Here is a 27,287-nt window from a genome sequence, read left to right as displayed (position 1 = left end):
CTGTAGAGAGGCCAAGTACCCCCAAGGGTCCTAGTAACCCTGATTGGGAACCACTGCCCTAACCAATATCCCAGACCCGATAAACCTACCACACACAACTACATTTCTGTAACTGAAACGTAAGCTATTTTGTTGCTAAGTTTGTGCAAAAAAGGAGCGCAAACATGACAGCAGCAGAATGCTGAATGCACATAGCGATACATTTAGCAGTCTGGTGAGCGGTCAGCACAAACAGTGAAATCCTTATTAGGATCACCAAGCAGAAACACAGCAGCCAACCACAGGGGAGCATCATCATGACCCTGACATGCATGGGAACAGCACAAATCACCAGCTGAGACATATTTCCACAGAAGCTGGTGAAAAGGTCTATAGCAAAAACAACAGAATATAAAACATCATAAACAGATTTCAAAAGACACTGACAGTAACACTAGTATAGCCTACTTATATGTTTATGACTCATAGGTATCCATTCATTTTACTATTATGAACCTAGGCCCATTACAAGCTCCTACGACAGGTGTGAGACAACTGAAAATGCACGACAACCACAAAAAAATTTAATAGCTTTCCCTTTCATTTGATCCTGGACATTCTTCCATGCTTTGGGAATAAAGAACTTGGCTCTTTTGGCAACTTAGTTTCTTTCTCTTTGGGGCTTAGGTATAAATATTTTGATTACTATGAATGTCTTCTAACTTCCATCTTTTGTTGCAACTCGCTGAAAATTGATGTTCACGCAAAGTTCAATCCCAATAGAAAAGTACAATTGTTTGACAGTATTTGCGTAATTTCCCAGAACTCATTCCACTACAATAAACATTAAAATGTAATCAAATTTGAGTGAAATTTGATACGTCAATGAAATATATTTATTACAATGTATAAATGTAAAAACTGTTAGTGAATGTGATACAGCGGCACGAATGACAATTAGAAAAGAATAACCAAAGCGATCAAAGGGCGCTAACTCTAAAGTGGGCCCCTTTCACTGGCTGCTCCTATGCCATCAATCATCATGATGGTCTCTCATCACTCTCTCAATGGAGGAAATGACTAGCTGAGTCTTGGGGGTTGGTAGGAAAACTGAAGGATGGCAGGGATCAGAGCGGGGCCCATGAGTTGTCAAAAGGAAGACAGTGGATTAGAAAAAACTCCCCCGCTATGCTAGGCAAGCCACACCAGGAGGATGGAGGAATGGATGATCGACCATGTGGAGACTTTGCTCCGAGGGGAGGGGACACCTTTGTTGGAGTGGGTGTGTGGATGGACGGGGTACCGTCTGTCTTTCACGCTCTACTGTACCTGTCCTCTAGTGTTACCAAGGATCATTACGCTCAACAGCGGTCTATAAACACACATACACACTCACACATGCACAGTAACTGGATGGATGATTGAGAGCAGTGGGAGAGAAGAGATTGATTTGCACACTAGGGTTGATTACCCACCATTAGTGGTCGTGTGCGTGTGTGTGTGTTTCACAGTCCAAGTCTCTCGCCCTACCTTCTAGGTTCCTACAGGTGTGTTCCATAACAATGTAGAGCCCCATTACGTCCTAGATGTTCAAATATCTAGGCTATTATTCAATCCATTATGAAAGACTGTCAACCTTGTCCTAGTTGATCTGATTTGACCCCCACCTCTGTCTCTCCCTGCAGGCCTTACTGTGAGCTCACCAACTGCACCTATCTGATTGCTCTGAAGATGGACTGCTTCTGGCCAAACCGGGCGGTGGACGAGTTCTTCATACGCGTCCACAAGCACTATTTCCACGACTGCGCCCCGACAGGCCGGCTGCTGCGTGACCCGCCCAACCGTATCCTGGGGCCATTCATTGTGGTGCCAATCCTGGTCACGTTGCTCATGACCGCCCTAGTGGTGTGGAGGAGCAAGCGCAGTGAAGGCATGGTGTAGCGAGGCTGGACCCAACCTCCAGGATACATGTCAGGGGAGAAGGGGTCCAGAAGAGGCCTCTCCTTCACCCTCCACCGGAGACAGAGACAAATACACATAACACTGTTGCTTCTACAGTACAGAAATCAGGCAAAACACTGGGAGGACTTTCAAAGCCAGTGTCAAGGACAACATCGACCAACATATAGATCATCTGTGGGACTATCAAAGTGTTGGACAGGAGACAGAGCCACAGGCAAGAGGAAAAGTACACTCATTAGACGTCTCAGGATGATTGGTTAAAAAAAAGCTTTGTCTGCCAATCTGAAATAGGTAGAGAATCAGATGGAGTTGGATTGGTTTAAAGGACCTCTGGAACACATCAGGTCATTTGATGTGCATTAGGTTGGGACACTTTATCACAGCTTCTGGAATAAACTTTTAAAAGTCAGTCACTGATTGGTTGATAGAAAGCATCGTCCTGTTACCTTTCTGCCACATGGATGCTGTCTGCATCCTAACTCTACTCTCCTGAAAAACATCAATCTTCTACTAACCTAACTCTGCCCTGGTGACTGTCTATACCTGTCTGAATACATTTCTTTACTCATCCTTCACATCCTTTTCTTTGTGTTTTGTGCCAAAATGCTGTCAGTAATAAATAGAATCACAAACATATGGAAATAAGAGAATAACACCATTGACATTGTGTACCATTGTGTACCACAAACCTTGATTAAAAGCATATTATTGTGAAAAAGTTGTGTTCAAAGGGTGGTTTGGAATGATGACCCTTCTCTGTGTAGTCACCCAAGCTAAGGCTTGTATTTGATTGGTTTGTAAGTCCCCTTATTGCGTCTTTAGCCAGGCTAATGGTTGTCATCACCGGATAGGGACATTTCCTTTAAGAGCAGAGCATGTTGTTTATAGCCTTTTATGGGATGCTCTTCATCTTATTAGTACTGAGAGAAAAAGCCCTTGGCTTTCTAATTTCCTTTATATTACAATGGAGACCTTTCTCTATAGTCAGGCTTTCTGTAGCTAGACTGGCTGGCTAGGTAAACATATACTTTTGGGGCTATGGAAATAGAATTTAAACATAATCTAAACATAATACCTATGTCAATTTTAGCATGTGAAATAGTTATAGTAAAATTGCTAAGAATAAATTGCACTAATTAAATTAACTTAGGGGAATCCACAAAACCCCCAGAGGAGAAACCACCCCTATCAAAAAGTCTATTAAACCTTATGGATGACAAGTAAAGTTCCGGTTCAAAACCTCCACCCTTACTTTTATCCCATTACAGTAAGTACGTCCATGTTCAGAAGGATCAATGCGACTCCAGTCGCCTGCCTGATCTACAAATCACAGCATCATAAATAATGACTTACTGTTTGTAAGTCATCCATCAGTCACCATTAACCAATGACACAATGTGATTTTGACCCTCTAAAATATGGCTTACATAGCTGTACACATGCTGAGCAGAATTTGCACCAGCATCACTGCCTTTGCCATGGCAACTACAAGCTAGTCAAGTTGATTACATTTGAAGTAGTTAACTAGACTTTGATCAGGAAATTCACCTGAATGGCTACCAATATGTTTAACATATAAGTCTATAATTTAACTTAGCAAAAGAAGGCGACTTGCTCTCATTTGGACTATTGAAATGAGTGCCTGGCATTCACGTGGAATCCAGTGTACTCTGGGAAGAACACAGTGAAGAACGAGCCAGAGGACAATAGTCAGTTCTCAGTGAGACAACAGGTTAATACTATTTTTAAGGCAGAACATATAAGCGACACATCTCATTATAGTTGAATAGTGTTTTTTTTTATGGGGCCACTAGTTTCATCCATATTTTAGCACATGAAGTGAGACATGCTAATTCAATTATATAATATAATCTGACATAACAAAGTTTACCTCTGGGCCTTTTGACACTACGATATGTTTGTCAAAATGAATCAAATAATAACTATATGCTTTTGTAATATAATGTGCAAAAAACTATAAAGAGTCTCGTGTATGTTTTATGGAACATGCAATTCTTTTGATAACCATAAAACAACAATTACCAGCAAACCAATAAAATACAGACAAATTGAGAAAAAGGCTATTGGCCTTTTGCTCTGCTGACATTACAAAGTGTAGACACTGAAACATGGCCTTGTTTTATTAAGATAAACGAATGTCAGCTTGGAGCAGATTAGACAGCCCCCTGAGAGAAAAGATACTTTTTGCAAATTATTCATATGTACATGCATGTAAGCACGTCCACACACAAACGCACATGCTAGCACACACACACATACTTAGCACGCATACACAGACACACAAATACCACCGTGGGAGAACTATAACATGCCTCAGAGACTGATTAAAACTAGTCTGCAGTGATTTATAACAGACATTTCATATTCTTTTCTGCAGGCCAAATGGGTTAGTGTCCTACTCTCTACAGAAACATCAAGTTATCCAGACTCACTTATGTTCACCAGAGGAAACTTACATTCCAATATGAGACAATGTCTTTATATTATTATAAATACTGATACAGTATAACCAGTACTGATACAGTATGACCAGTACTGATATCGTATGACCAGTACTGATACAGTATGGCCAGTACTGATACCGTATGACCAGTACTGATACAGTATGGCCAGTACTGATACCGTATGACCAGTACTGATACAGTATGACCAGTACTGATATAGTATGACCAGTACTGATACAGTATAACCAGTACTGATACAGTATGGTCAGTACTGATACCATATACCATATGCCCAATATAAACCATTGTTTTTTATGCCAGACAGCCAACGAGGGTTGGATCTGTAATAGACATCTGCTACTAAATCTGCTGCACTCTATCCAGTAAAAATTATGTATCCACTTGTTGCCTAATCCCAGCAAACTCTGGGTTTGAGCTTTTGTCTTGTGTCTTTTGTCTTTTTCTTAGCATCATGACATTGTGTATTGTGTTTCACTCCTCTGGGAAGAAAGAACCCCTCACATCGTTGTTACGGTAACAAACTTGTGTTATTGTGAAGTCAGTGGCTTAACAAATATTAGACACATTCAGCATCATTAATAAAATGAGAAAATACTAGAATTACAAATCTTGAAGTTAATGATCCAAGTTAATACCCTACCATGTGGCGCAGGGCCTAAATGCAATCATGCGTCTGATATTTTTGGCATAGACTAACATGAGAGATTTTGGAGGAGTACAGAAGTCCCAAGGGACACAGAAACATGCTAATTACCAAAGTAGCAGTTCCACAGGGAGGAAGACAGTGATGGACAAATAGAAAGATAGAGGGAGAGAGAATGTATGAGAAAAAGTTAGTGTATGTGAAAGAGAGAGAAATGGAAGAGAAAACGTAGAACAGAAAGAGAGAGGGAAAGAGACAAAGGGGAGATGTTGTGGAGTGCAGAACTAATGAGAGTGTAATTAATCACTTTGATGCATTTGAAATCGGTTAAAAGAAAGAAAGAAAAAGCACTTTGCATAATTTCAAAAGGGAAATTGAAGACAGAAATACAGCTTTATACTTTAATAATCGGATGTGGAACAATTCATCTGACTTTGAACCCAAGCAAGTGTCAGATAGTCTGACTGACAAGACACAGAACTCCTAGTTCACATCATACAATGGGAGAAATGTTGCCAGAAAACAGATAAAAACACAATTCAAATGTTTAGTTTCACATTACTTATTCTTATATCTAATCTGTAATCAGCCCAGCAAATAATATCCAATAACTAGTGCTGTCAAGCATTTGAAATAATGAATTGCGATTAGACACGTTTGCTATCATGATTAATCACAATTTAGGAGTTTGTGGAAAACAATTTTCTATTAACAAGCCCTCAAAACACCACAATAACGGTCAGACTCTATATTTAGCCCATGTAAATATAAAGAGAAGTTTGGTCTCTGATCCCATAGTTCAACCATATCCTCCATTGTGCTCTTGATCAAGGCACCAAGTAGAATAGAACTGCTGTATAAAACACATATCAGCCCATATACCTGGAGAGCTGCTGTATAAAACACATATCAGCCCATATACCTGGAGAGCTGCTGGATGCGCAGGGACAATTTAATTCATTCATACATTTAAATACTTTTAGTGAATACAGGCCCTCCAGTTGATACAACCCTGAATCACACATGATGGTTGATTTCTAAGCTACAGTGTGGTGAGATTGGGGCTTGTGTGGAGTCCTGCACAGAGTAGTAGCTGCAACATTGGGGCTTGTGTGGAGTCCTGCACAGAGTAGTAGCTGCAACATTGGGGCTTGTGTGGAGGCCTGCACCTTTGGTAGATGCAAAATTAAGACCAAATACTTAAGTCTATATTAAATTATTCCAAAATTAAATAACTGCTAGGTCACTTAAATAATAGTAACATGCATTTGATTGGCAATGTGGCTTGTTTGTTTACCTAAAAGATGAATCATCTTCAGCACTAGACAAGCACCAAAATCATACCGTTATGTTGCTGCTGCAAAAAAAAAAGTTTGTTTTGGTGCCCGTCCCTGAAAGGTCCTGTTCAAATAAAGCTTTGACTAAAGATGGTTGACACTCCAAAAATGATTTGTTAATGCAGACAATATATTTTACAGCATTAAAAATGAAAAAGCCAACTGTGTACATTAGAAGTATTATTGTCATTGCCAGTCTATTCTTTTACCCACTCCACTCCACTTCTGCATTCTTTTTTAAGTGAGTGGAACAGTAGTCATTAAAGAGACTTTGTGAATGAGTTTCAAACATGAGAATACAAGGTGATAGAAACTGATGATAGACAACAGGGACATTTTATTGAAGATTATAAAAGGAAAGGCAAAAATATGAAATATAAACATGTATGTAAATGGCATGTGTGTTTCTCCATTCTTATCCACTCTGTCATTGTGGAGTGTGGGAGAGTGGCCTCTTCATCGGCAACAGAATGAGGAGTCCATAATGACTCCTTCTCTCCCTGAGACCCCCCCCCCCTCCCCCAATTTAATACGTCTGACCTTGAGGTGGGTGTATTTTGTGTGTATGTAGAGACTACACAGATCTTGTAAGCCAGAGGCATCATAACTCTGCTTTATGACAGTAACCCCATGTTTCATTGAAATATGAGCAAATTGTAGCTATATTCTGGTGATGAAAATGTACACACGCAAATAAACACGTGGTATGTCTGCTGCTTCATTCACACACAGGTATTCTCTGTTATCAGTGACTCCACACATCCTGTTTAAACATCAGCTTTTGATTTACGTTTGGTTGAGCTGTGTGAATGTTATGCGAAAATCAATCCATTTCACCATGTTGTTTGATTTAAGTTAACGTTAGGTCAAAAATAATTTCAAGGAAATGTCCCTTCGGTAAATTACTTTTTGAAAACTGCTAGCTAGGGTCACAGTCCCTAAACTGGGGATGTTTCTATTGTAACCCGCACCAAATTAGACCTAGTGTTCTACAGTACCTCTGGCTACAGGGAGAGAAATTCAGAGCGTCGTAGTAGCCTCTCAGCCTGATTCGCTGCTCTATTTCCTCTGTTTAAATTGGCATCGCCAAGAGCTGTTTGTTTGTATGGAAGTCTAATCTCTTCAATACCTCCCACATGTGGAATAAATGTGTGGGTTTATTTTCCCAACTAGAGGACTAAAGGCTTCTCACCACAACACCCTCTATCTCCCTCTCTCACTCTCTCTCTACATGTGGGTGGATTTGATGAGATAAAGGGAGAGAACCTGACTGGGAATTGTATGAAGCGTTACGTCCAGTTGTTTGCTGCACGAGCTGACAAAACCACAAAGACAGCTTTCTATGCCAGACGATTGACTGATCAATAACAAAAATATGGCCCACATTCTACATAGCAGGAAGCAGTGCAATAGCTTGTCCTTCACGACAGTCTACAGAGGGCAATAGTTTCAATTCTCCATGAGGAACAGAATCTCTGGATCATTGATGGGTTGTATTTCTGACTGCTGTTGGGCCGTTGGAGGTCACAGAGCTACCAGTCTCCTCCCCACTCCCACTATCCCACTACACCTGCTCAGTAGCTTCCTGTGGTGGCCATCCGCGGGCGGCGGGTGATGTGACAAGAACAGTGTCTCCTTTCATTTCCCTGTTCTATGTAAAAACGCAGGGGCTCCTGATCTGCCCGTGGCGCCTGGAGGTAAAACCCTTTCCCCCGTTTCATCAGACTTGGCGTCAAAACACTCTGCGTTGTGAAGTACAACCCCTGGCACTTTTTCAAATGTACTGTACTCTGTGTCCTCTAGTGGCGATACGGTTCTGTGTAGAACATTAGGTAACATGAGGATGGCTTTTGAAAGGTCCTTACTTTCACTTGATATGCTCCATGTGTCTTCAGTGGACAGTTTACAGCAAGTGTTCTAATGCATTATAAGTGCATCCTCAGGTTTTATAAATACACCCATAAGGCAGTATGTTTGCGCCTCATAGAAAGTTCTTGGTTTTCTCTTGACATGATGTGGCACACTGTTTTAAGTGCTCTCTGAGTAAATCCTTTATACAGCTAGTACCTGGGTCTTTGTTCCCCGTAAAAATATTTCAGAACTGAGAATAATTCAGTGTTTTACAAACGCATCAACTTTGACAGGTGCAATTTCCGTCTGACAAGCATTAAAACAATAGATATACAGTATACTGCCGCTGAGGCCTTAAGAGGTCTAAATTGACTCTGTTTAAGCTCCAATCAGTAGAGATTCATGACTGAAGCGGACCCCAGTGCTGAGTGATGGAGGCGTTAAGGCATGGAGACAGCTGGGCAACTAGGAGCTGGCCCTTACGCCTACTGGGTCATTACACACCAAACAGACCGAGAGAGAACAGAGAAAGAACAAACGGAAACACTAACAGAATAAAAAGGAGAACAGAGAGGAGGGAGGCAGATCAACCAAACCTCTGTCTAGCTGGTATAACAGAAACATTGGCACTCATTTCAGACTCGCCGCACATAAACCACACACCTCATCCCAAATCCAATCTCCCCATTTTCCACGAAATGAACCACCTGGACATGTGAAGCTGTTTACTCGATTGACGAGAAGCAAAAACAAATCAAACCTTCTTACTGAAAAGATATGCTTTGCAGAGCCGTTTGAACAAAAACATATTAGAGTCGAAAACATAAAGTACGCTCGCATTCCAACTTAAAAAGAAGGGAATCGCTGTTTGGCTCTTACAAAGGAGAAAAAAAGAATACTACATCTGGATGTGTGTGGGAAGATTATCATCAGGATGACTCTCCTGTTTTTCATGGCTTCCACTTTGGGAAACGGGTGAAAGTCTCCTTTTGAAAGTAGATAATGATGTGACACAGCAGACTGTGCACTGGTTTCAGGATGCGGTCGATCATTAGTGCTGGGTTTGGATGTGGCGGTTGATGATGACGATGGCTACCCACAGATTTGACTGATGATGACTCACAGCAGTAATAATAACACCCTCCCTGACGTTTTTAGAAACAGGAGTGTGTGGGGGATATCGGCTCGTTCGGCTTCAGGCACAATGAGTAACCCTTTTCGAAATGCGGACGGATAGTTTAACACAATGTGTTGAGTTATTCGGCTCTGTTTATGTACGACCAACCTGTCTCCCATTATCATCCCATTTGCTTTACGCAATTTAACAACCGCCGGAATGTAGTGTCACAATCAATAAACAGCAACAACATGGTGACGTTCATAAGCACCTCTTCATACTCAATGCTAAGGGGGCCACGTTCGCAAAACTAAAAGGCAAATCAATTTATTAGCTGAATCAGTTTTAAAAAATGAAATGGAATTGCTCAGCACTGCTTTGTAAGGCCCTATTACTTTAGTAGTGATCCATATTGGGATTATACAGCATGCTGTGGATAGAGGCTGATTCTACATTAAATTTATATCAGCACTTGTCAAGGACTAAAGCACAGTGCTATGAATTTGGAACACGGATGGTCTCTAAAGGAAGTTCTTTGTGTGGGAGGACCTAATATAGCAACCATAGCCGGTCCCCAGAGATTGCCCACTGTCAGCTGTACAAAGGGTCATTCAGCCACTCTACGTGTGGATTGTGGAAATACCTGCTGCCAGGCTGTCGGGAGACATTAAGCCAGTCCAATTTAAACATTGTCCTCCAGAGGAAGCTAACATGTTGTTCTGTTCTCTTGTTGTATTGTGGTTTATGTTCCGGTCGTTACAGAGTCCGTAGAAACATGAAGTATCTTTCCCGGGAAGGAAGAAGCTTTGGGCCGCTGCATACAGCGTGTGGCAACCTCAATCATGATGGCAGTTGTCCTGTCTGCTCTGTACCTGCATGAGCGAAGCTGTCTGGCCCTCTTTAGGAGAGTGGAGCAGTTCATTACCGCAGTCTACAGACTCTCTGTCAGCCAAGCCAGGTCTCACCAAGTGACATTTGCTTATGCCTGCAGGCAAGTGTGTCTGTGTCAGTACTCTCTGACTCCAGTCCAGGGACCTAGGACAAGGTGTGTTGTGTGGAAGTGACTGCAGCTGAGGAAATGTGTAGTCTGCATGCGCACGCATGTGAGCGAGAGTGACAGGTGAGGATATGTTCGTCAGTGGAGTGTGTAAGATAATGTCAAAGGTCAGCTCGGACATAACTGTCCCTTCACATTCAGTGAATAATACTAATGAGGACAATCAGAGAAACAATAATCAAGGGGGAAGCCTCAGTGAAAACAAAACACACATTATAATAACAGTGGCATGTTCAGGTTTGTTGGTCTGTCAAACACTTGCCCTCATTTATTGCACAAGGTAACTGAGCCGACTGCAAGCTCTCTGCATCAGTCCCGAAAAAGATGGACAGCCTCATATTCTCATCAAAGGTTTTTAAAACCTTTGCAAAATTGTTTTGACCATTTTGACATTTTGATAGGGAATGCAGCTCGGTCTCAGGGCCTGCTGTGGTGCAGCCTTTCATCTTCAGGGAACCAGGTTGGTTATGATTGTTTGGTTTATTCTGATTGATTGGATGTTCTGGGCCAGAGACTTCAGTGTATTAATAGAACAGTTTTGAGAGCTCATACCCAAGAAGTGCTTTCTGAGTCATGTCTTATCTCGACTCAGATCTTGCCATTGCAGGGATTGGTGATGGCACAGGGGATCGCTGCATTTTAAATGTTTCCATTGAATTCTTATTGATGGATATTGGATCTGTGTAGAAGACCACAGGGCTGAGGTGGCATTCGGTTTCATTGATGCTGCCTGTCAAGTTATACCCCCATACCATTTCTAACAACTTCGTAGAACAGTCCCGTATCCCAAATAGAATCACAGGCGACTTTGAAAACAAAGCCAGCATACATTTTGGTCATACTTTGTTAATCCATTGGGGTGTAAATATGAAAACAACATTGCCCAGAACAAATGCCTCTGTAATAGTTTGTCTAATTTGTCTTGAGCTAGAAAACACACACAAAAAAGCTAACTATGAGAGCTGCGAAGTCACAATTCATTAGCTTAAAGATGCAGTCCGTGGCGGCAGGCTGCGGGGGGGGGGTGTTGCTCCTTACCCGACGTCGCCTCAGCAACCCCTTATGAGATCTACAAATTAACTTCTACCATTTGAAAGCTTTCGGACATTATCATCATCCCCTGGTCAAAACATCTTCTCGCGGCCATGACACATTTATTTTTTTAAACATCCCAGTCTGGGATGATATATCTATCAGTTAGCATTGAAAATCCAAGTCGTTATGTACTTATGTAACATTTTCAGTGACCCATTTTGGCTCAACAGCGCCACTTTTACAAACAGTGGCCAGAAAACATGGTATGCATCTTTAAAATGCCACTATTATGCACAGCATAATTACAGCATCGTAGTTCAATTAACGTTATTGTCAATGATTGCGTCTCGCAAATGCGTAACGAATATGGAAAGAAAGACAAAACAGAAGTTATTATTTGTTATTATATGCTCTTTAATATATCTTAAAAAATGGATATACAATCTGAGAAAAAAAGGAGGATCTGAACTGAAGGACAGACAGACCTTCCCGAGCCCCACAAAGAACTAGGCTAGCTGAGCCAGTAAAACGAGGAGTGTGGGGCTAGAAACCAGAGCATGCTAACAACAAGACACATCTGAACACCTGTCCGTTTGAATGCACAAACTTACAAACATATGCACGCACGCACACACACACACACACACACACACACACACACACACACACACACACACACACACACACACTTCTAACATACCTACTGTTAAATACGCCACCGCCTGATCACACACACTTTGTCACATGCAAACATCTGTATAACATTTTTAATACAGTGATGACACTGAATCGTATGTTCCAATGTGCACACATACAGGCACAAAGCCAACCAGGGAAAGCCAAGCAACAAACCCATACACTCAAAGATACACGGACATGCGCGCACACACACACAGAGTGAGAGAGAGCGAGCGGGACAGGCAGACACGGGAGGACAACTTCAACATATGATTTGCATGGAAACAAAAATCATAGACAAGCTAGCAAGGAGACAGCCCTCATATTGCCCCTACCTCCATGGGGGCAGAGAAGAAAGCATGGGGACAAAGAAAAAAGGGGGGGAAGGGAGAGACTAGCAGGAGGGAGGGATGGAGCGAGGGAGTGAGGTAAAGACAGACTTTCTGAGGCACAATGTCCTCTATGATCAGCTTCTCCGGGGGTGCTGAAATAAGGTCAAGGGTCAGGTGTGGTTGCACACATAATGTGGTACAGCTTGAGGCTTTGGATCTAAAGGCAGTGGACAGTGTTACAGAGCATCTGGGGCACCGGTGTATTGTGGGTGGTATCATTGTGGATGAGTGAATGGACAGGAAGTGGGTGTGTCTAAAACGGACCGCTATTTCCTATGTATTGGACTACCTTTGACTGGGGCCCCCACAGGGTTCTTCCGTCTGGGGCCCCCCAGGGGGGCTTCCGACTGGGGCCCATCAGGCGCTTGTCAAATGTAGTGCAATAAACAGGGACTGGTGCCATTAAAGATGAATCCAGGATGAAGTGGACATCAGAATAGGGGACTGGATCAGTAGTCATTCACATGCTGTCTGGTGATGGGGGGGCCAGCCTTTAACCAGTGAAACATGGATTTTGTTTTCCTACCTCTGGATGTTTCTTTGTGAGTGGTTGGGTTTGAAAAGCCAACCAGGTGCTGTTTGTTGTACCTTAGCTAGGTGAGTGCGTTTCCTTCCAATGTGCATGACAGGATTCCATGAGGGTGTGTGTGTGTGTGTGTGTGTTTGTGCATTTTTCTTTGCAACCCAAACACTATGGCAGGCACTAGAACTGATAAACACTGTAACAGATAGCATTTCTCTTTGATTGGTTAATTCTTAACAAACAGCTAACTGGATTGGTAAGATCCAGGGTCTTCACCGCCACCTGCGCTCACTGATTGGCTCAGACACATGAGAGGTCATTGGACAATCCCGGCCGTGGCACAGCATGATTTCTCTGGTCGACATAGGACAATTAAACTGTGAGCATGTTTTCCTTTCAAGTCCCTCTTTAAACATTTTAAAACCTTGTTGCTTTTTAATATTTTTTTCTTCCAGCGACTCCGTACTGCAGTCGAGCCGTGTAAGCGGTGCGCTGCGTGATTTGGTTGACCAGATGTTAGGGGGGCGGGGTTCAGCTGCGCAGTCGCAGGCCGGGGGTGGGGCTGGCGATGTGTTGGGTAGAGGGCAGCGGGCGCAGCTGACGCAGTCATCATCTGGCGTAATGCTTGATGTAATCTTGAACCTTATTCCGGAAATCCTCCTACAACAAGACACACAACAGCAGTGAGATTCGTCAAGTCAATATGCTTATTCAATTTCTACCTATACCAAACCCCCAACAGAGCTTTCTCAAAAAAAAATTTCGGGAGGGATTTGATGCCAGTGAAAAAACACTTTCTGTCATGCAATATATGATCTCACTACTGAGGTCATGGTAACAGGGAGAGCTGTGAAGCCAGAGAATATGGTCTCCACGAACAGTGAAGACGTTGATAGATATGTCAACCCAGTTCTTTATCTAAGGACTCGTGCTGAACAACCTCCAATAACAGCGTGTTGGAAAGCCTGAGAGAAACCAAGTAGGGCCCAGGATTCTTCACATAGTTTTGCTAATACCAGATTGTAAATAACCCAGTTTATAGAGTCTGCTGGGATGCTGGGAGTGACCAGACTTTCCCAGTGTCACCAGGCTGAGCACTCGGTCTGTGGCCAACTGGCTCCTCTAGCTTCATCCACACGGTGTCTGGGCCGGATTACTCCTTCTGAATAGTGTCGAACACTACTCAATTAAAGGACAGCAATGGGGAGCTGGGGACTGTGTGTTATGTGCACCTGGGATGTGTAGCGTTTAAAGGAAGCAAAGTCAGGGTGCCACGGCGCAGCTCGACCACTGCGAAGAGAGGCAGAGCCAGGTTGGCATGGCAGCGTAGCATGTGGTGGCTGGAACCAGGTCAAAGGGATTGATATCCGTGGCTCCGTTTGTCCCTCTGGGTCAGCTTGCCCAGTCCTTCCCTAGGGCTAGTTATTTTCAACCACATAGGCTCACCTCAGGCCAATTACGGCTCAGTACAGCAACAAACTAACTCTTCAAAACAAAAGCAGACAGTTCTTTCCTTTAAGACTGGTGGTCCAGACCTAAGGTTTGATTGGGGACTGATGAGGTTAGGCCTTTGCTAAAAGACCACATGGCTTGGGTGTCAGGTGCCAAGGCAAGAGGAAAAACACCTTCAATCCACACAGAAATCTCCCATTGACATCCCCAAAGCATTATTTACCCATTAAACTCCAGTTTCACAGATGTTTCTCAAAAAGGGATTTAGTCCTTAGGGAATATGCTAAAAATGAGGCTTGGCCAGAGTTGGAAAAGGCTAGAAGAGTCGTTCACAAAAACCACAACAACGTCAACAATGACGACGACAACTTAAGGAGAGAAGTCACAGACGTACTGGGGATGGACAAAAGTGTGAGGCTGACTTAGATCCTAGCATGCCAAGTGAAAAGCGTGGGCAGGATACTCTACAGCCCACTTTTACATTAGCATTAAATACCTCTCCCTCCCTCTCTCTCTCATTAGCACTGCAGATCTCCCTCCCTCAACCAGACTTGCTTGTTGAGGAAACAACACTGCATAAAAGCTAATATGTAAATCCACTCTAGACTCTGGATGAAATTCAGTTAGACAGCCGGTTGGAAACCTGCTATTTCAGTCATATTTCATCCTGCTGAATCTCTTCAGTCTTAAGTGTAAGCCATATTTGAGAAAGTCTTTTAAATAACTCAAAATATGACTAAAGACCTACCTCTGGGGGACACTGGGGAGGAACATGTTTACTGAAATTATTATCTGTGAAACTCCAAGGACGCGGGGAGGACAGGGTTGGGACGCATATGAGAGAAGAAGGCAGCGCAGTAAGCAGAGCGCTGGCGACTAGCACTCGTCGTCATTCGTTAGTGAAATGAACCATGTCACCAGTCCAAGTCAATCAGGTCCCACCCACCCAGCAGGCAGGTACACCTCTTCGGTTCCGCAACCCCCTTCAGGAGGTACACGGATCCAAATGGCTGCAGTCCAGCTTGGGTGGAACTGGCTTACTGCTAGAGTCGCAGAGTAAAGAAACGAACGCTAAGTTAAAGATCCCCTGGAGCAGCATGAGGCCAGAGACTCAAACCTGACAGTTAAAACTGGTACCCCTGAATACTCAGAGCTTCCCCTGCCGCACCCCCCACCCCCATTGACACCTCTTATATAACTCTGCGGCCCCACTAAATATTTTGGCAGCGACTAAGTGAGCTGAGAGCAGCACAAATAGCCCCCCGTAGCTCTGCTTATTAATCTGCCCCATTATAAAACTGGAAGGGTATGTGGCGGTTCGCGGAAGCGTGGCTAAGCCGATTCGGTCATGCCTTTCTTCCCTGGCTAATTGCTTTTTGATACATCTTCATATGCAGAGTGGCAAAACGTAAGAGATTGAGGGACAGACACTTGCCTTAGGCTACAGTATGACTATTCATCAAAACAATGGAGATGAATGATGACATTCAGAACAATCCACTGACATACAAGTCCATCTCCTCAAAGTGCACAAGAATAAACCTAATCCTACAGTGTTGCAGAATAGACAACATACTCTCTTTCCCGTTACAGGGAATACAGGGAAAGAGACAAGCTACATTTCCTGTCAGATCTAATCAATGTCTCAGTTCTGACTCGTAGTTGATGACTGAGTGAGCTGTCACTGAGATGTGGTTATAACACTTGGCAGGGAGATATTAAATGCTCTCTGACACCCTCAACTGCTCTTTGGTTTGGCCATTAAAAAGTAGATGAACCTGGAAATCACTAATCAATGGCTAAAATCATCATTTTTATGACCGGTGGTCACACTCCTTCAACCAAAGTTCTTTCAAGGTAATGTAATGTCCACATGGCTCCAATCCATAATGGATTAAAATCAGAAGTCACATTAGGGTTGAAAATGAGTTCAATTGACAAATAAATTCATGTTATGGTTTTTAATACCCAGGTATAACCTATAGTATAATACTTGACTTAACTATCTGTTTGGAAAATCAACACGTCAGAGAGGTGTTTTCTACTGTTCTTGGCTATCAAACCATTTGCAGAGTGACAGAACCTTAAAAACTTGCTAACCCCCCCAGACTAAACATCCTGATAGTCCACAATGGATGCGGTCTGTCCAGACAGCCTGACCCAGCATTAAAGGCCCAGAGGAGTCAAAAACATAATTTCCCTGTTTTATTGATGATAATAGTGTGGAAAAATAAAGGAATTGTCTGAGATCTACAGCATAACACCTTCTCAGTGAAATATAGCGAAGCAGGTGTTATAGCTTGGATGTGTATGGCTGCTACTGGAATTAGCTCACTGGTCCTCATAAATTGTCTCATCACGGCAGAAGCCAACTTCATTCTGAAGTTTACAGAAAAAATTTCTCTGCTAAAGTACAAGCAATTGCCCCCAAGTTCACTGGATAAAGCTTCATCCAACACATTGTCATAGCAACTACAGAATCTTTCAGGCTAGAAAAGTGAAAAGCCAAGTCTCCAAATTAAAATCCAACTGAACATGACTTTAATTACAAATGGAAATGTAAGAGTTATTTTTGTGCCATGAACAGTTGGACTCTGTATAAAGTGTTTAAATTCCCAAATAATGAAAATAAGTCCAAAATACCTTGAAATAAAAGCAGAAAATCTATACTTTAATCTCATAGTAATTGTTTCAATACAAATGCATACTTTTGATGCAGAGCCAAAACAACACTCTCCCTATAATTATGGTAGGCACTAGGGTTGGGCTTTTCAATCTGTCCAAACCTTGTTGATAGATGATAGTATGTCTTTCTTTTTTGGTTTACATGACTGTACATCATTGTTGTACTTAGTGGTTACCCTATCACTTGGATATGCATGCTACCCACCCGACAGTCACTCCCTGAAGCTCTGGGACAGCTGATGGATCCAAACGTTCTCCTCCCAAAATCATATCAAAACAATATAATGTGTTTTCGTTAGGTATTTATCATAGTGGCACTCAATAATACTCTACAAACAATTTATGTGGGCTATTCCGTTTATGGTCGTGTTTGGACATTCAAGATGAGTTCCTACATAATGCTTTGCTTTGCAGAAAAGGGTTAGTTAGCTTAGTTTCAATAGAACAATAAGTGCCTACTAGTTACATGGATCAGTAAATCTTAAATAAGAAAATGTAATATAAACTATGTGGACAAATGTATGTAAACACCCGACCATTAGACATACAGTGGATATAAAAAGTATACACACCCCTGTTAAAATGCCAGGTTTTTGTGATGTAAAAGAATGAGACAAAGATAAATCATGTCAGACCTTTTTCTACTTTTAATGTGACCTATAATGTGAACAATTCAATTGAAAAACAATAACCTGGTGGCATTAGTAGTACAAAAAACAATTATAGCAACATTTGCATTGAGTGAAGTAGTTCAGAAGTAATTTCATAGACTTATGTCTGCCCTAATAACTATAATACCTATATACAGTGGGGAGAACAAGTATTTGTTACACTATCATAGGTACATTTCAACTGTGAGAGACAGAATCTGAAACAAAAATCCAGAAAATCACATTGTATAATTTTTAAATAATTTATTTGCATTTTATTGCATGACATAAGTATTTGATCACCTAGCAACCAGTAAGAATTCCGGCTCTCACAGACCTGTTAGTTTTTCTTTAAGAAGCCCTCCTGTTCTCCACTCATTACCTGAATTAACTGCACCAGTTTGAACTCGTTACCTGTATAAAAGACAACTGTCCACACACTCAATCAAACAGACTCCAACCGCTCCACAATGGCCAAGACCAGAGAGCTGTGTAAGGACATCAGGAATAAAATTGCAGACCTGCACAAGGCTGGGATGTGCTACAGGACAATAAGCAAGCAGCTTGGTGAGAAGGCAACAATTGTAGGCACAATTATTAGAAAATGGAAGACGTTCAAGATGACAGTCAATCTCCCTCGGTCTGGGGCTCCATGCAAGATCTCACCTCGTGGGGTATCAATGATCATGAAGAAGGTGAGGGATCAGCCCAGAACTACACGGCAGGACCTGGCCAATGACCTGAAGAGAGCTGGGACCACAGTCTCAAAGAAAACCATTAGTAACACACTACGCTGTCATGGATTAAAATCCTGCAGCGCACACAAGGTCCCCTTGCTCAAGCCAGCGCATGTCCAGGCCCGTCTGAAGTTTGCCAATGACCATCTGGATGATCCAGAGGAGGAATGGGAAAAGGTCATGTGGTCTGATGAGACAAAAATAGAGCTTTTTGGTCTAAACTCCACTCGCTATGTTTGGAAGAAGGATGAGTACAACTGTGAAGCATGGAGGTGGAAACATCCTTCTTTGGGGATGCTTTTCTGCAAAGGGGACAGGACGACTGCACCGTATTGAGGGGAGGATGGATGGGGCCATGTATCGCGAGATTTTGGCCAACAACCTCCTTCCCTCAGTAAGAGCATTGAAGATGGGTCATGGCTGGGTCTTCCAGCATGACAATGACTCGAAACACACAGCCAGGGCAATTAAGGAGTGGCTCTGTAAGTAGCATCTCAAGGTCCTGGAGTGGCCTAGCCAGTCTACAGACCTGAACCCAATAGAAAATCTTTGGAGGGAGCTGAAAGTCCGTATTGCCCAGTGACAGATTCTGAAGGATCTGGAGAAGGTCTGTATGGAGGAGTGGGCCAAAACCCCTGCTGCAGTGTGTGCAAACCTGGTCAAGAACTACAGGAAACGTAAGATCTCTGTAATTGTAAACAAAGGTTTCTGTACCAAATATTAAGTTCTGCTTTTCTGATGTATCAAATACTTATGTCATGCAACAAAATGCTAATTAATTACTTAAAAATCATACAATGTGATTTTCTGGATTTTTCATTGACTCGATTTTTAGATTCCGTCACTCAGTTGCAGAGTACCTATGATAAAAATGACATACTTCTACATACATTGTAAGTTGGAAAACCTGCAAAATCGGCAGTGTATCAAATACTTGTTCTCCCCACTGTAACTGTTATACACTATACCTTAGGTAATGTAGCTTACTCTGTTGAGTTGAAAGTTAAGTTTGTGTTGCAACATTTTGTTTAATATAACCCTAAAAAGGGATTTTTTAGGCCGTTGCCTGCTGTAATAACAGTTGTCAACAGAAAATAATAAAACATTGTTAAAGTAAATTAAGTTAAATTATGAAAACGGTGTTGCATGGAAAATAAACAGAGTTAGCTATGTTGTGTGTTTTTTAGGCATGTTGTTAAAAAAAGGAATCTGGCCCACGATGCTCTCTGGCATTTTCAGTATGGCCCCCCAGTGAAAAATATTGCCCACCACTGGTCTACAGTTTAAAATATTCAACAAAAAAGACTGAGCATGTAAAGTTCCACAGGAGGTTGAGTAAAATAATTATTAAAACATGTTGGTGTTTTAAAATAGTGATTTATTTAAATGATTTAAAAACAATTCCAATCCAGGTGATTTTGAAGTATACTGCTCTCCTATTCCAACCCAACTATACATGCTAAAGGCAGGAAACAATAAATATCATATTAGTGCTGAAACAGGGAATCGTGGGTAGGGGAAAAACAACTGTGTACCTAATAAGCTAAGAGACCCAGGCAGGGGGTGGGCACCTGCAGTACTAGATCAGCCGTAGAACAACAGCGCTGCTACTGATACAGGGTTAGAAGGAGCAGGCTCTGTAAAAGTTCATAGCATTATATCGCCCGAACACACGACTCAGCAGTATGACAGGCAGTGGGGGGGGGGGGGGGGGGAGAGAATGGGCGAAGTCCACGGGAAGAAGGATGTATGCACGGTGAGAAGCAAGACCTCCTGTGGGCACTCAACACCTCCCACTTTCACCTCCAATCCCGTCTTTTCCTTTCCTCCCCGACGGGCTACTGATAGCACATCTCCGAGCCCGCTGTCTCACGTGGTAGCACAGTCTGACAGGTCACAGCTAGGATTACGTCATGTAGAACCAGGACTGGACCTGGCCCACAGCCAGTAAGGTGTCACAAACGCCAGATGGTTTAACACAGAGGGCACGGAGGTCAGATGATGAGCCAGCGATTTCACAGAATTACGGACAGAATGAAAGCCGACAAGGAACCACCTCTGACAACATTCGAGTGTGACTGTCAGTTCACAGAGAAGACGTACATGGTGTCAACAGTCACTGTGTAGAACCATGCAGAACGACATTAAAAGACCCAACAGTTGGTTAATTGGCTATTGATCAGCAGTGGGACAGCCTGGAAGCCCGGTGACCATCCTATTCCTCGCGTGGATGACGATCCATACACCTTTATTAGGATGCAGTCAGACGACCACAGGGTTCCCCAGGAGACCAATGTAGAGCCTCCGCTAAGCCATCGGACTTGAGCTAATTACTGGTACAGAATGGCTGACTCCGTGAGAATAGCAGAGTGACTAATCAGTCGAAAGCGTTGCCCGTTAGTCTGCTGGGGTCCGCTTCAAATCAATTGTTTTCTGTGTAGGTACCAGAATTACGTAATGTCTTTGTGTTTCATAAGGTCAAAGGGAGATATCATGCATGTCTAATCCTCTGCCTCCCTAGGATCTTTAATCCTAAATTCGACGGTCAAAGGGCAGCCTTATATGGGTTTCTCTGTCCCTGCGGCTCTGGTATTTTCCATCTCCCACAGAGCACTGCTGTACAGACGCCACAGGGTGGTCCACCGAAAGCTAATAGCTGACAATAGAATCACAGTGCGGATACAGGGTGTTGCGCTCCGTGGGGGTTCCATTTTAAGCCTAACCTCTCTCTGCTGTATTAACAGAGGATAAAGCTGGAACCGGAGCCCTTTTCTCAATAGGAGGAGGTCAGAGGTATTCGTCCGGATGGCTGTTGTATTTCCTACTGGAGGCTGAGGCATCTGCTGCGACATGACTCTGTTACTATTAAAATACCTAGCTTTCTTGCAGAGACAGAGTAAAAGAGGAGAGAGAAAGTGGGAGACAGAGAGAGATTTGGGCCAAGTTTGCTGTCTGTCTAGAGACCACATGCGTGTTGGTAAGCCGGGGGACTTTTGCATCATTATGGTCATTTAATGGAGGTAGGACAATTTAAATTTTCACCTGTTTACACACAAAAACATCTTTGCTGCAAATGTGGCAACAAGTGTTGTTAATCTAAATATAGTTTCGCGAAGCCACACCTCCAATTTCATCTGGCTTCCTTGGAGGTCTGGAATCTTAGCGTGGTTTAACAATTTCATCAAACAGGATAGAGCATATTTCCTGAAAATGTATCCACAGATTTCGAAAGGGTTTAATTTGGCAATTTTTCTGCCATCTTCACTACTGTTCTGTTACTGTACTGAAGGCATTATTTTGTGAGCACCTGCAAAAGCCCATCCCAACTCATGAATTTGATTGGGTTAGTGTATTTTGAGATGTTACTGAAAAAATTGGTTTTTCTCACCTTTGCAACATAAATCATATAGGTATTCCTCAGACCAAGGGACAACCTAGCCCTGGTTTAAAAGGCTAATAGAAATATAGCTATTGTAGTGTAAAAACGATCTAACCAGGCATCTCCTGCTGATGCAAGAGTGACTCAGCCATTTACAACTGCCACAGGGGAGCTGTCAATAGAACCATTACAAAAAGTCTCTTTCAAAAAAAACTCCAGCTTATTTTCATATTCATGGCTCCTGCAAAGAGAACTAAATCAAACCCCGTCTTCAAATTCCCTGAATAGGGATTTGGCGATTTCAGTGAAGTGAGTGGTTCCTGATATGAGAAACAGATCAGACCACAGGTAACTGCAGCACATTTTGTAGGAACCAGGCTACTGTACAGTCAGGTGAAAAGTACACACACTGGAAAATGTAATGTATTTTTTATATATTTGGAACCATGGAGCTAAATTCCATCCATATATAAATTATGAATTTGATAAATAAATTAGTGTAATTTGTAAGTTATATTTACCAGCCAATAATGTTGAAGTGAAGATTACATATCCACATATGCTAATATAAGACAACTTTTCAGGGGTACACCTACTTTTTCACATGACTGTAGTTCAAAAGCAATGACCTGTTTTTTCTGAGTCTGGAGGCCCACTGTGGCCATTTGTCTGAAGGGCAGCGCTGAACAACAACCTTTCTGTGACAGCGGCGTGACGACTCATCTGGCCAACAGAGCCCTCTGAACGCCTGCCAGACTACTTGAGTGGCATCATTTAGATAGGATGACGGACAGACTCATAGAAGGACCATGTGTTTAATGTGGAACATGACTGTGGATGCCCATACACTACAATGACTGACAGAAAAGGGGCTGAAAGATGGGAACTGTAAAAATCAGGACAGGAAGGTAGTTTCTGTGGGGGCAAAACATTTGCACTCTCTTTTTGATATACGCTTAAATAATAACTCTTAGATTTTAAAACTCAAATACGGTAATTTGCTAAACTGCATACATTCCTGAATGCATAACTCCAGATATTGTACTACAGATCACGATAACAGCTACGACCGGAAAGCATAAGGAAATATGGCCCAAATGAGTAATATGCTAATGCATTTGCATTCAGTGAAGATATAAATAATTCAATGAGCTTCTGGAGTTATTTGAATTATAAATTTAATGCTTAGTTGGCAACAGATCTTAGGATAAGTTAACAACTCTAGATGTTTATATTAGAGTACTCTGTAGTGGACTAATGCCTCAAATGAACATCTAGCCTAGTCTATATTATTCCGCTGACTGTTGAACTGACTGGTCTTGGAGATGTGGTGCGTTTGATCAACCATTCACTCTACACGGAGGAGACGGCGTGACCCATACGGTGCTTCTTTCATCGACTCGCTATGAGTGTCCAACAGTAGTGAGGCGTCAGGCATGAGCCAAATCCGAAACCACGTCCCCCCCCCAAGTCAGACGGTAGAGATGGTGCTTGCAACCCCAAAACAGAGGGTCTGAGTCGCAGGGCAAACCGTAGGCAGAGAATGTATCTGTGCATTAACATAAGACAGTTTGGATAAAACCGCCTGCTAACTGGTACATATAATATAAATTGGAACCGCATCGAAACCACAGGAGGACACCCCAACACCGCGAGTTGGTCTGGCCGCCCGGCAGCGTCATTGAGTTATGAAGCTGCTTTTGCTCTTGGCGGTGCAGCTCACCAGACTGTCTAGCGAGGGAGTAGTCAGAGTCCCAGCAGAGGACGACTCGAGAGGGAGCACCAGCGGTTCCACCACAGATTCATTATGGAGTGGCCATAATGAATCGGTGTACCGCGAGGCCAGCTGCTAGCTGTCTTTCTGCAGGTGTACCGCAAGGCCAGGAGAGGCCTTCAGGGTGGCAGCAGACCACCACAGTGAATCTGAAGACTGGTGAATAACTTTCCAAACCCAGAAAAGCTCTTGCCGAAGCCGGCTGAAGGGCTGGCTCTTCCAGTAGGTTGTCAGGGTGTAAGTTCTTCTGGGAGCCTCTGATCACAGATCGGCTTCTGGGGGGCCTGGCTGGATGATCCAACAAGCGGTACAACAGGATGGAAGGAGATCTCAGCTGACAAGCATCTGTCACGGATACCGCAGGCAGAATGAGAAAGTGTGCATCCCAGAGGGCACATGTTCTTTATGTAGTGCACACTAATTAGACAGAGCGTGAGACGAGTGACACTCAGTAGTCGGTTTAGCTGGCAACACCCCGACCGCGCTCACAGGCAGCAAGTCAGATGGCTTTGGCTTCCTATGTAAAGCAGGCAGACAGCAATTGAGGCATTTAGTTATTGTCCAACTGAACATCAGAATGGGCAAAATGAGTGAGCGACTTTGAGCGTGTCAAGGTCATAGAACACATATAGACTCCGAAGAGTTCCAGGAACACGATGGTGAATTCCGTTTACTTGAGCAGTTGCGTCTACACTGACCTCAACCCAAAAGAGCATCTTCGGGTTGAGTTGGATCAGGCTGTTCGCGGAATGAATCCATTTACCACTGTATAACACACGTCAACAGCATGTTTGACCCATTAACAGTCAAGTGGCTTTGAGCGAGAGCTACAGAACGCTGCATTACACTTCTGAACACTGCCCATTGCCCAAATAAGGCCTGTACAGGACAGAGGGAAGATTAATTCCCTCAAAAAAGGTCTATTTGGTGGCGTTTTTACCTTATCACGCAGATGATGCTCGGCTGCGTCAATGTTTAATGGGTCATCAAAGTTCAGTAGATCCTGAGGGAAATGAGAGAGAGTGTCAACCAAAGTTTACAAAAACACAAGTCTCAGACAATCAAATACCTGGTTAACTCAGACGAAAAGAAACAGACAATTGCATTTGTTGTTGTCTGATCCTCGACGCCACTGGCAATATGCAATGTCACCCTGGATTTACGCGAAAAGACAAAGTAGTGTAATTAGCCTGTTGCCATGGAGACAGCGTGTGGCGTAGTGTGTTTTGAGGGAGATAAAACGGCCCTGGGCCGGTTTGGAAAGCGCCTTGCTTCGTGATTAAGTGCCAAGCCTCGGGTCACGAACGAGCATCAGGCAACATCATCACTGTGGGACTCAGCCAGAAAAGCAGGAGGCCATCAACTCTTGTCGAGCAAAAGCCAACAGATCCTTCCAGAAACCCTTACTACATTTACTGTCGTCACCAACCTGATATCACTGGTCATTTACAATAACGCTGCCTGGCGAATTGCCCAGAAACAAATAGATTTATTTTTCGATTAAATATTTCTCCATCCTCATAAACCCATCATAATGCAATCAATAGCTTCTAGAAGAGTATACATGGAGAACATCCAAACACATTATGGAAGTAGTAAAATGGGTTTACTTTTAATGTACTTACAGTAAACAAGGAGCTCAACCCCCAGACAACATCCTGAAAGACAGAAACAGACAAAAAACAAAAAGTACATGAACTTCCACAGAACCTCAGACGCATTGTTTTTGTGTCCAGTTTAAAAAAAAAAAGAAAAGAAACCAGTCGGTAATAACTAGGTCATTGTGAGTGAGCGTTTCTAATCAAACAATTTGAACGGCCTAATTAGATGGTAAGCCGTGGATCTCACTGGCTCCATTGTATCTAATGAATTCGGGAACCTTTTCGGACTACGCAAGTGGGATGCCTCTCGTCACACATTAGACAAAATGCCTTGATGATAAAAAAGTTATTGTGATGGGCATTAATTAAGCTATCTATTTTAAGGACATAAAAGAGGATCCTGGCCTTTTTAATTACACATTTGACAGTGGGGTATGTAAATGAATGAATCCTAAACCGTTTGAGAAAAATGATCATGTATAAACCATTACCATAACTCAATAGATCTTCAGCTATGCATTCAACTCTATTCCACTGATGACTGAAGATGCAGTGGACTTATCACTCAGGTACAGGTTAAATACAAAATGACAGATTAAAGAAAAACACAGTACATAGAGTAACTCCTTAAAATCCAGGTGTCAGTGGGCTTAGCGCATAGATGGAGTCAGGAGAAAATGTCCAAATCCCTTGTTTTTTATTTAGTACTTTAGAGTGGCAGGGTTAAAATAAGGACCACCTCAGAGGGATCTGGGTTCAATAAAGGACACTCAGTAGGGAGTGATTGATCGGGTTAAGTCAGCGACAATCCTCAAGGAGAGCCTACGTGCACACTTCCAGACAGTTGGTTGATTGCAGGAGAGGAGGAGAATGAGAGGCTCATTAAAACAAAGAAACATTACCATTAATGGACAGTGTCCCTTATGGGGATTTCTAATGGTACCAGTTAAAACACTGAAATGCAGATATACGCCTGGCATGGAACAAATGGGGCTAATTTCCTCTTATCATTTAGCCATTTCACAATGAAACAAAGGGGAGTCCAGTCAAAGAGGAGAAAACTGAATGCCGGAGCAGAGATAAAACGCACATGTAATAAAAACGACAAGCAATATTTTCCTCGGCGGGGACGCAAAGGGCTGTTAGAGACAATGATTGACAGTTGAGGGATTAGCATTTAAATGAAAGAGTCAATACCGTTCTCTAGACGACCTGCCCTCTTATTTTAAATGATCTTATCTCTCCATACTGTTCATGACCATTTGGGAAATGTCTCTAACGAGATCACGCTCTTGGTAATACGAGTGGGCATAATTAACCTGTTGTTTATTTTCCTTCCCGAGGTCTGTGGGACGATAACACTGCAAACCCCCAACCAGACGCACATGAGACCCATGAAAAATACCACAGCCCAGGAGTAGTTGGCCCACAGCAACACACCACCATTCATCAGATACAGTAACCACATTTCTTCACAGGCGACCTACCATATTTGTAAAATGTGTGTAGAAACAACCCCAAACATGGAATTGAGAACGCTCATAGTGTGATTTATCCAACCCTCCTATAACTAATTTCTGCACACCGGTAGGAGATAGTCACTGATAAACACCACTTCTTAGATTCAGGGCACGTGCATGACCTATGCGCATTTCGACACTTCACCCATTTAAGTCATCCCTTTAAGTGGGAAACATAGTATGTCATGCATCAGGCATATTCTACTCTTGCCATTCGAGGGGTTCCAGGTCTAAATAAGCGAATTATTAGGGGGTCGCAATGAAAATAAAATGGGGAATTGTTTTCGAGGGTCATAGATGAATACCCCCGGTATACATGAAATACAACAACCCAACCCAAAAACATAAGAACTATTGGTCTGACATTAACAGAGGAACAGGTGTTGTTGAGTGCATGCCAAAAGGGTGTGTTTTGGTTGCCTGATCGAC

The 27,287-nt window shown here is 42.7% G+C and overlaps 2 protein-coding genes across 4 annotated transcripts in view; one reads left to right on the top strand and one right to left on the bottom strand.

Moving 5' to 3' along the window:
• The window catches only part of ramp1 (receptor activity modifying protein 1), a 51,459-nt gene extending 48,817 nt beyond the window's left edge, over positions 1 to 2,642 (top strand). Inside the window, exon 3 of the mRNA XM_010897588.4 lies at positions 1,665 to 2,642. Within this exon, the coding sequence (XP_010895890.1) occupies positions 1,665 to 1,920 (256 nt within the window). The 3' untranslated portion in view covers positions 1,921 to 2,642. The remainder of the gene's footprint in view (positions 1 to 1,664) is intronic.
• Positions 2,643 to 11,860: 9,218 nt separating this feature from the next.
• ube2f (ubiquitin-conjugating enzyme E2F (putative)) overlaps positions 11,861 to 27,287 on the bottom strand; it is a 60,734-nt gene continuing 45,307 nt past the window's right edge. For 2 of the 3 annotated variants that reach the window (XM_020054949.3, XM_010897590.5), the window contains 3 exons: positions 25,363 to 25,395; positions 24,678 to 24,740; positions 13,125 to 13,720 (listed from right to left, as the gene is read on the bottom strand). In XM_020054949.3, coding sequence (XP_019910508.1) covers positions 13,670 to 13,720; positions 24,678 to 24,740; positions 25,363 to 25,395 — 147 coding nt within the window. In that variant the 3' untranslated portion in view covers positions 13,125 to 13,669. Of the gene's footprint in view, positions 13,721 to 24,677; positions 24,741 to 25,362; positions 25,396 to 27,287 lie in introns of all 3 variants that reach the window. The other variant, XM_010897591.4, reaches the window with a different exon arrangement.

This window comes from Esox lucius, chromosome 16 (genome assembly GCF_011004845.1).
Source record: "Esox lucius isolate fEsoLuc1 chromosome 16, fEsoLuc1.pri, whole genome shotgun sequence".
Taxonomy (NCBI): domain Eukaryota; kingdom Metazoa; phylum Chordata; class Actinopteri; order Esociformes; family Esocidae; genus Esox; species Esox lucius.
Note: the sequence above shows the minus strand (reverse complement) of the source record. Positions and strands in the feature narration are given on the sequence as shown.